This window comes from Scyliorhinus canicula, chromosome 9 (assembly GCF_902713615.1).
Source record: "Scyliorhinus canicula chromosome 9, sScyCan1.1, whole genome shotgun sequence".
Classification (NCBI taxonomy): Eukaryota; Metazoa; Chordata; class Chondrichthyes; order Carcharhiniformes; family Scyliorhinidae; genus Scyliorhinus; species Scyliorhinus canicula.
Genome location: NC_052154.1, coordinates 82,464,952 through 82,475,103, shown reverse-complemented (window position 1 = coordinate 82,475,103; position 10,152 = coordinate 82,464,952). Strand labels below are relative to the sequence as shown.

The 10,152-nt window shown below is 46.9% G+C and overlaps 1 protein-coding gene across 1 annotated transcript; it reads right to left on the bottom strand.

Moving 5' to 3' along the window:
- Window positions 1–6,072, bottom strand: LOC119970898 (F-box/LRR-repeat protein 2-like). Its single transcript, XM_038806007.1, has 3 exons — window positions 6,040–6,072; window positions 2,894–3,111; window positions 1–913 (listed from the first exon to the last, which is right to left on the bottom strand). The coding sequence occupies exons 1-3, from the start codon at window positions 6,070–6,072 to the stop codon at window positions 730–732; spliced, it is 435 nt and encodes a 144-aa protein (XP_038661935.1). The 3' UTR covers window positions 1–729.
- Between the last annotated feature and the right edge of the window lie 4,080 nt (window positions 6,073–10,152).

Genomic DNA, 10,152 nt, shown 5'->3' with positions numbered 1-10,152 from the left:
GGCAGATGAGGTGAGGTTATGCTGAGATCCGGTGTTTTCTATATAAAAAAAACAAAGTGTTGTTGACTAGGTGTTATTGGCCCTTAGGGTGGAATGAGAATAAGGAAGAAAAGGAAAGCCAGATAACAGTCCTCCTCACTACCACATAAATCCTGGTGGCAGTGCATGGACATATGTTAGGCAGCATGTATATTGGGAACCATCGCGATGCCCCTCACAGGTGAAGAGTCTGGCATTCACCATCAAAATCATCACAACCACATGAGGCAGTATAACCTGGGAAGGAAATCATTATATTCAGGAGGGTTGGGAAGAAAATGGAGAGTAAAATAAAAAAACATACCTGGAAGTGATTACGGTCATTTCTTGAGGCATGTTAGAGATGTCAAAAGGACTCTTTTACATAGAGTATCACATAGTAAACTCTGGTCACATTGTACATATTCGGGACAGAATAAAGGCACAAGGTTTTAGTGGAACACAATGATTTCTCACTCTGCTTCACATAAGCCTCATCGTATCTTACTTCATCAAACCCAAGTCATGTATGTTAAAGTAACTTCAACGATACATTAGCTGTACAGAAGCAAAAATGAAGAGCTGAATGTTGAGTCTTGAATTGTTCAATTTAAATTCATGAGTCACAGCACTCAGTCAGCATTTCAGAGCCTGGTTTTGGCTGCAAGAAGATTCTGAACTATGTCCTTCAGGGTCCACACATATAATTCTTCATCCAGTCTCATTTAAGGAGTCTGGGACACAGGTCCACACCCCCATGTACTTAGCCTTTACGCTGGTAAGTCTGGGATGAAAATGCTGGAGCCGCTCAATGTCTGCAATCAGCAGCCCTCCGCACATGGAGACATCCAGACTCCTCAGCCACTTGCACTGCTGCATGAGAACCTCCAGAGCCCTGGGGATGAGAGGCAGTGTGATGGGGATATGACAATCACAGGTATAGATTTACACCAACTTAACAGCACACAAACAATCTCAAAAGGTCCAAACCAGAGTTCTTGCATTGGACGAGCATCCGCCCACGCCCATCCAGTTACCAGAAAATCCTTTTGTGCTGAATCTTCCTTGCCCAAATATATCCATGCTCTCTGCCTCAACAGTTTCATATTCTAGCTCACTGTCACCAGTCTCTGGTTAAAGGAGTTTCTCATGAATCCCTGACTGCATTTATGAATGATTATCTTACGTTTAATGTTTCATAGTTTTGGACTGATCCACGAGTGGAAACAGGCAGATTAGAAACAATTATGATTTCCCCTTCACCCCACACTCTCTCTGGGTTTTAGCCCCAGTGGCCCCAGTGGCTCTCCAATGATCACTGTTTGTGCAGAAGCTTTGCCTCACATTATTTGGCTCAGAAGTGGGAGAGGGAGAGGGGAGAAAAGGAGGAGACACTGTCCCGTGAGACACATGAGAAAGGAGGTTGTCAGCTTGGGGTCTGAAGCAGGTACCATGGATGATTTTACACTGCCTTGACTTAGTGATGCTGAGTCAAACTGTTGGCACCCTTACTTGCCATCGTGGCCGACACAGGCTTACTCTGCACAGGCTGGGCCTGAATCTGTGACTTTCCTGAGCTACTTATCAAAGAGACTAGGAAACCGTGCTGCGAAAAATGTGGAAACGACAATGTTGAAGAAAAAGTCTGCTTAAATGCAGGAATAAAATATTTACATTTATATAGCACTTTTCTTGGCCTCAGGACATCCCAAAATACTTCACTGTCAGTAGCGCAACAGCCAAACTGCACACAGAAAGATCCCACAAACAACAAAATTGTGATCAGATAATTGCCATTTTGTTTTTAAATTTAGAGAACCCAATTATTTTTCCAATTAAGGGGCAATTTAGAGTGGCCAATCTACCTATCCTGCACATCTTTTGGGTTGTGGGGGTGAAACCCACGCAGACACGGGGAGAATGTACAAACTCCACACGGACAGTGACCCAGAGCCGGGATTCGAACCTGGGTCCTCAGCGCCGTAGGCAGCAATGCTAACCACTGTGCCACCGTGCTGCCCTATAATTGCCATTTTTAACGTGTTGGAGGTTAAGGGATAGATTTTGCTCAAAATACCAGGAAGAACTCTCCTGCTCTGCTTGCATCCATTGGGGAGATTTAATGTCTCATTCAAACAGAAGTAAGTGTCTCAGACAGTGAAGCATTCCCCCAATAGTGTATTGGAAGTGTCAGTCAGTCTAAACTTTGTGCTCAAATGTTTGGAGTTGGGACTGAACATTCTGTTCAAGAAGGTAACCAAGCAGGCCACAACGAACCCCGTTGCCCTGTACACCCATGGCCTTTAGAACCCGAATATGGCATAAATGGAACATTGGGTTCAACAACTTCAGACTGTGAACTCTCTCCCCCACCTTCACCCCATTTTTATTTCTATCAATTCATTTTCATTTCTTCCATCGATCCTTTTTTCCTCACCATTCCCCCCCCCCCCCCCCCCCCCCCGAAGCCCACCAGGGCAACTGTTCCCTGTTCCAAGTTGTCCTTTGACACTGACACTGCTGACCTTTGTTCTGCCATGAACACATTCTGGACTCTTAGTGTGCCACTATCAGCCCCGTTCTTAGCCATGATCAACACATTTACATTCCCTTTGTCCACAACATCTTTGTCAATCTCCACAGCTGGCTCTCTATCTAGCCCCGCTGCTTCTCGTGTAACCCCCATCACCCCCCCGGGCCCTTCTCTCTCCACAGATGCTGTCAGACCTGCTGAGATTGCCCAGCATTTTCCGTTTTCTTTCAGATTCCACTATCCTCAGTAATTTGATTTTATTTTGGTATAAATGGAGTCCGACCTCAATTTGGTACGGCAGAGTCCCAAATACTTCATTTTACTTCAAAGCAAGTTACTTACTGGTTGGTGATTTTATCACAGCAGGAGATTTCGAGATTTGTCAGCCTCTTCATGTGGCATGCAGCAGCAATCATCCCTTGGTCAGTCAAGTGGGCACAGTGGTTAAGGGCCAGTCCCTCCAGGCTACGGCAGTGTGCTGCAATGGAGATGACACTCTCGTCTGTTATCTCGCGGACCATGCTCAGCGTCAAGGTCTTTAGTTCCTGAAAGCGGATTTCCTAGAGAAGCAATTGAAAAAGAGCTCGTGCCAGGCCAGATAAAAATCTTTTTTTGTTTAATGTTGCACATCTTTCCCTAAATTATTTGCTTCCACCCTTTCCCAGGGTCTGGAGAGGAGATGGATATCCAGTTTCCTGCCTATATGCTTCTCCTCAGCTACATACTAAACCGACAACAATCGCCTGGCAATTATGTCACAATACTGGTCAGCAAAGTCTTTTCTCATTTGTTATCATTCTCTGGTGCTGGTCATGGTATATGCATGGGACTCTCCCACACCACTGCAACCTGCTTCTGCCAGACACAAAAGGATCTGTATGCATTGAGGAATGCCAGCTGGTTTTGGTTATGTAAGGGCACCTTCTCAAATTAGAATTTCTGAATGCTGAGCGCCAACTATTGCTGCGCACGGCAGAACTTCAACTTCATTAGGCACCATGAGTTGGGTCTACCCTGATTGCATAGATGTCATAGAATCCCTACAGTGCAGAAGGAGGCCATTTGGCTCATCAAGTCTGAACCAGCCCTCTGAAAGAACACCCCACCACGCCCACTCCCCCACCTTGTCCCTGTTACCCTGCAACCCCAATTAACCATTTGGGCACTAAAGAGCAACTTAGCACGGCCAATCCACGGCTGTGTATGTGCCGCCAACAAGTGCGCCTTTGGCCCCACAGCCCCCAGAGGATGTCCGCCAGGGGCAACGAAGGCCACGGGACGAGGTAAGCAGCTGGTTGCCTTCATCTCTGATGGGCATCTTGGGGACACACCTAGACGTAGCAGTAGAGCTAGCAAGGAAAAGCACATCGAGGATCACTGAGAGCATTGGGGGAGGGGGGCGTAGATAGGGAGTGAGGGGGAGGATATGGGGGGCGCGTCACCATCAGGAGATTGGGAAATTATATTACACATTAAACACCCTTGTGCACAACCAGTATGATGCCTCTGTCACCTTCGCCCGCAATGCGGTCCGACCTGCAAACTCTTAACCATCTCTCCAGGCATCTACCCCCCACTGGGCACACCATGTGCAATGATGGGTGTGAGCGAGCACTCAGTGGACAGGCTGGGGTCCGACTATGGCATAGATTGAGGCTGGCACTCAGCTCTCTGCGGGTTATCATCACTCCCCTGCCCTCGCCATGATCTGCTGATGGTGCCGACACAGACCCAGCATCCTGAAGTGATGTGACAGATAGCCTGGGAGGGTGGGAAATAGGGGTGGGTGGTGGGTGAGTTAGCACTGATGGACCAGGCCACGTCCTATGTGAATTGGGTGAGTGGGAGGGCTTCCCTGGCCCTCCAGGCTTGCCAGACCCTTGCTGCTGCCGCCTTTCCTGCAGCCTCCAGATACTCCCTGGGCTCATCCTCCAGCCCCTGCTGGTCCGGCACCACCTCATCACCCTCGTCCTTCTCATCCTCGGAGGGTGGCGACCTGTTCCTCATCCCCAACCTCCATCTCGTTGCCTGTTTTGCTCAAGCAAGAGCACCTTTAGTCACTTTTACAGGCCATGGGGAGTTCTCCTAGGTCCAGCCCACACTGAGAATTATTTTCATCATTGGGGAGCTGGCCAAACCGTTCATCAGAGATCAGGCCACCATTTTGAAAGGGTGGTGGGCTTGTTCCCTCACCCATGGACAATGGCAACCCCACAGACATGTGCTTACCCCAACCCCCCCCCCCAATGCCAAGGTGCCAGCCTGACAGTGCTGAGGTGCCCACGTTCGAAGAGACACCCCGGGTGCCGTTCCGCCTGGTCCACGCTTGTGTGGACCAGTACTGAATGGCGCACAGCTGGGGTCTCCCTGCGGAGGCAGGTAGCTGCCGGGAGCCCAATAGGTCCTGGGTCAGCACCCCTAAATGGGTTTTAAACCTACTTATCTGTGCAAAGTTTGGTCCCGCCCGTTGTGGGCGTGCTCCTGATCGGGACACCTCACGAAACTTGGGTAGATCTTGCAAGACTTACTGGCTGTCAGGAAGCCTGCGGGAAGGGCAGCACGGTGGCGCAGTGGTTGACACTGCTGCCTCACGGTGCCAAGGACCCTGCTTCGATCCCGGCCCCGGGTCACTGTCCATGTGAAGTTTGCACATTCTCCCGTGTCTGCATGAGTCTCACCCCCTCAACTCAAAGATGTGCAGGGTAGGTGGACTGGCTGCACTAAATTGCCCCTTAATTGGAAAGAAATAGTTGGGTACTCTAAATGTATTTTTTAAAAAGGGAAGTGTGCAGGAGGGCTCCCCGGCATCTGCCGGCCAAGCTATGCTCCCGTTCGGGCGTCAAGTGGTCAGTAGATCGCGCCTAAGGGGCAATTTAGTGTGGCACCTGCCATTTGTTATTTCCATCATGTTACCCTTTCCTTTTTAAATACCTGTAGATTAGAAACTCATACTGTTTTTATGTTTCTAGCTAGCTTTCTCTCAGATTCTACTTTCTCCCTTATTATTTGATCAGTTATCCTTTGCTGGTTTTATATTCTGTCCAATCGAGACATTAAAAACCATGAAACGTTTGAGAATGGATGGATGAAAATTGTTTGCAGCAACAAGAGGGTTGGTGAGCCAAGAACATTTAAGCTAACTATCAAAAGCAGAGGGAAGTTGGGGAGAACAGCAGATATTGACCCAGAATGCATTGCCTGAGAGAGTGGTGGCGGCAGATTCAATAATAACTTTGAAAACTGAATTGGACATGTACAGGTGTTTGAAAAATATTGCAGATCTGTGAAAAAGGTTAAGGGATTGGGTCTAATTAGGATATTTGTTTCAACGAGCTAGCACAGCTACGATGGGTTGAATGGCCTTCGGTGTTGCAAGCTTCCCTGATAATTATCAGGGAGAAATTATTTTATCAACTCTATTCCATTCTCCATATATCCATTCTACACGGATATACATCACACCCTCAACAGTGCCCTGCGTAGAGTACCCTGGTTATGCTGGCATCTGTTAGTTTGTACATGCGGTCAAACAGAGCTCCTTAAGACATGTCAACGTTTTAAGCGAAGCTCCTTCTTTCTCTTTGGAAGGCTCCATGTCAGATTCTGTTGTAATCTGGGGCTTTTCATCCTGATATTTGGGAGAAGCAAAAAGTTTCAGTTAGTTAAGGTTCAGCTAAACATTGGCTCATTATCACCTTAGAAAGAGGGGGATAAAAGTAACATGTTGGACAGTGTCACTCTTCTAAGTTTCATTCAATCAGCATGTTCAAACATGTTAAGATTACTTAGAATTACATAAAATTTACAGCAGAGAAACAGGCCATTCAGCCCAACGGGTTTATTCCGGTGTTAATTGTCCACGCGAGCCAACACTGCTTCACCTCACCCTATCCATATAATCTTCTGACGCCTTCTACCTCGTGTATATATCTAGCTTCGTCTCATCTACACTACTCACTTCAACCACCTCTTTGTGGTAGCAAGATCAATCTTCTAAACACCATTAATAGAATAGAATTTACAGTGCAGACGGAGGCCATTCAGCCCATCAAGTCTGCATCGGCCCTTGGAAAGAGCACCCTAATTAAGCCCACATCTCCACCCTATCCCTGTAACCCAGTAACCTGACCTAACCGTTTTGGACACTAAGGATAATTTAGCATGGCCAATCCACCTAACCTGCACATCTTTGTAATGTGGAAGGACACCGGAGCACCCGGAGGAAACCCACGCAGACACGGCAAGAACGTGCAGACTCCGCACAGACAGTGACCCAAGCTGAGAATCGAACCTGGGACCCTGGAGCTGTGAAGCAATGGCACTAACCACTGTGCTACCTTGCCGCCCAGCGTGATCTCGATTCCTCAGCCAGGGAACAACCTCTTGGCACCTACTCGGTCAAGCACTTTAAGGAATCTTGTATGTTTCAATGCTATCACCTCCTATTCTTCTAAACTAGAGAGAATACAGACCCAATTTAATTTGGCATCTTTCACTAGTGCCCCCAATATAATTCTATCCTTTCATCAATGGGGAGACACAAAAGTCTATCTGGATATCCACGGCTTAAAAACTTCACATCTTTTTTAAATATTCTGCTTTATGATTCTTAAGACCAAGGTGAATAACTTCACATTTCCCCACATTATACTACCATCCATCACTTTGTTTTCCATTCACATAACCTGTCTATATCTCTTTGCGGCCCTCTCACAGCTTACATTCCAATCTAGCTTTGTATCGTCAGCAAAATTAGATACACAACTGTCTGTCTCTTCATCCAGTCATTAACATAGATTATAACGGAGGAGGCCCAGCACTGATCCTTGCTACACTCCACTGGTCACAGCCTGCCAATTTGAAAATGCCCTGATTATTCCCACGCTGCCTTCTGTCCATTAACCAGTCCTCTATCCACGCTAACACATTACCCCCTACTCCATGAAACCGTATCGTGTACATCAACCTTTTGAGTGGTGCCTTATCGAATGTCGTTGGAAATCCAGGTACACTGCATTTAATGGTTTCTCTTTATCGACCCAACTAGTTGCATCAGCGATAACGCTAAACAAATTTGTAAACACAATTTCCTTTCGTAAACCATGTTGTTTGTGTCTGATCATACTATGCTTTTCTAAGTGCATCTCTATGATTTTCTTCATATTAGATTTCCCTGATGATGTGGTGGATTTTCCGAGTATTGATGCCCGATTCAAATGTCTAATGTTGAATTTAAAATGTTCCTGGTTTGCTTTCAGTTTTACAAGAAGTCTTTCTTTGTTCCATGCAAGAAAAGAAAATATGCAGAGGCAGGAAGAGTGTGAAAAGAAGGGAGTGAAATCTAGAAATCGACATGTCAGACAGAATACTTGGAAAGCCGGAAGCGAAGGGATAAATGTATGTTTTTTGCACTAAAGTTCAAGAAGCACCCATTAGCCGCCACTCGGCAGCCCGGGCTGCTAGCTTGAGCACAGCGTCTATCAAAGTTGTGTGTAAAGACTGGCTCTCACATGTGGGGCCGCAATAGATTTACTAGCGACTAAAAGACCTTCATGCCCAGTTGGCGGTTGTTGTTAGCTATGTTCAATCCAAGCAGCCCCTTGTCCGTGATCTCCTTACACCACCAAGACGCAGTGTTGTCAGACCCTTGAGGTAGTTGGTGAGTGACGCAGACACTGAAATCGGTGAGTGTACACACAGGAGGTGAGGTCCAGCACCTGCAGGCTCTCACATAGGATCGTCCCCATTGAGAAAACACAGCTATCCTACAAAAGTTTAAAATGAACACAAGAGTGAGCATAATATCACCTAATACCAACAAGAGGTCAATGAGATTTATACTCACTGCTGTAAATTTGATGCCTGTTAGAAATTACGCTTGCCATTTTAATCATTATTACCAGAGCGTAAACACATTTGTACTTCTTTGGAAAGAAGTAGTTAGGTAAAAATGTGAGGCACTCCAAGGGTCAAATCGCTGTTCACTGGCCAGTTATTTGCCGCTTCAATTTCACTGACCTGGAAAGACTAGGAGAGATAAAATAGAGACCCCAAACTTGGACATACTGCCGTTCCTTTATTACCACTGGGTGAAAATCCGGGAATTTCCCACCCAATGTCACTGTAGAGGCACTATCACCATACAATCATGGTTACTGACAGCCTTCACTGGGTAACCAAGCGCAAAAAAAAGGCACCCATCTCCCTTCTGCTGAACTTGTATCACAAAACAAAGGGCTTAAAAGTCATGGTAAAATAGCTCATTGCTCATATGCCATGATCATATTAACCCGCAACAATCGTAGAAATTTTGGGGCTATTTTTCTGGCATTCAGTATAGCGCGAGTAACATTGTAGAGTGACTTACTTTCACCATGGTGCAGCAGCTGAAGTTGAGACTCACTAAACTCGCCCTGGCCTGTGGCAAGACGAAGCCCTTGACCAGTTCAAGACCACTAACTTGGTAGCACTCAGACAAGTCTAGCGTCTGCAGGGTTGGGATGGTTGACAGGTTCTTCAACCCGTTATCTGTCAGAGTCTGATTTTGCCCAAGAATAGATGTTCCAGGTATGGCAGACCCGTTACTGCTGAGACAGATCTGTTGGTCAGCTCGGCACAGCCGGTGAGATTCCAGGGTGGTGAGCCCCGGCTGGCACATGCAGATGGCACAGACTGCATCGTCCGTCAAGTCCTTGCAATGCCGAAGCAGCAACACCTCCAGATGTAGCCCAGTCACTTGGACGACTGACTGTATTGCTTCGCTCGTGATGCTGGTCCGGCTGAAATTTAAAGCACTTCAGTGTGGCAGCCTGTTTGCATAGCAAACTCAGGATGCTGTTCAGCGTCAGCATACCGTAGAATTGTACATTTTTAATCCTCGGTAGGGATCAAACTCAAAGGCAATGGGGCAGGCAGCAAGAGCCAGCATTTGGAGTTGGGGGTGCATTCAGTAGATCGATTGAAGATTAAGTCAGAGAGGTACCGGAGGTTGGAGAGATTGAGCTCACGGAGGTCCACCAGTGCTTTGGCTGTTCTTGCTTTGCTCTCTTCCGTTGACAGCAAGGTGCCAGGCAGGAAAAGGCTGTTGCAGCCACTGAGGTTCAAGGCCCCTTAGGTTGCGGCAGGATGGAACCAGGGCCATGAAGGAGCTCTCAGTGATGTTGCTGTCCCGCAGGAAGAGTTTTTCAGATGTGGGGCCAGGTGGAGCGCAATGTTCTGTACGACCATCTTTGAAGTAGCTGATGCATCGAGGTCACTCAGAGCCACACAGGAAGCCTGCCTCTGCCCCAAGTCTCTGATGAACTCAAGGGAATCGGATGTTCCTTGGAGGTGATAGAAGACATTTTTCTGTACGCAAAAAGCAAACAATAGTCAGATAACCTAGCCATCTTGGATAAGTATATCCCTTCTAATTCCAGGCAGTACTTCAAACTAGGTAATGTCAGGTATCTTATTTCAAAGAAACAAAAATAACCTATATCTGTATGGGGCTTTATAACCAAGGGTGGGGCCGATCTTTATCGCCCTTTCATTTCCAAGGGGTCTCCAGGTAGCAATGGCTGACCTACCCTTGACAGTCACACACACACACCCTCCCCCAA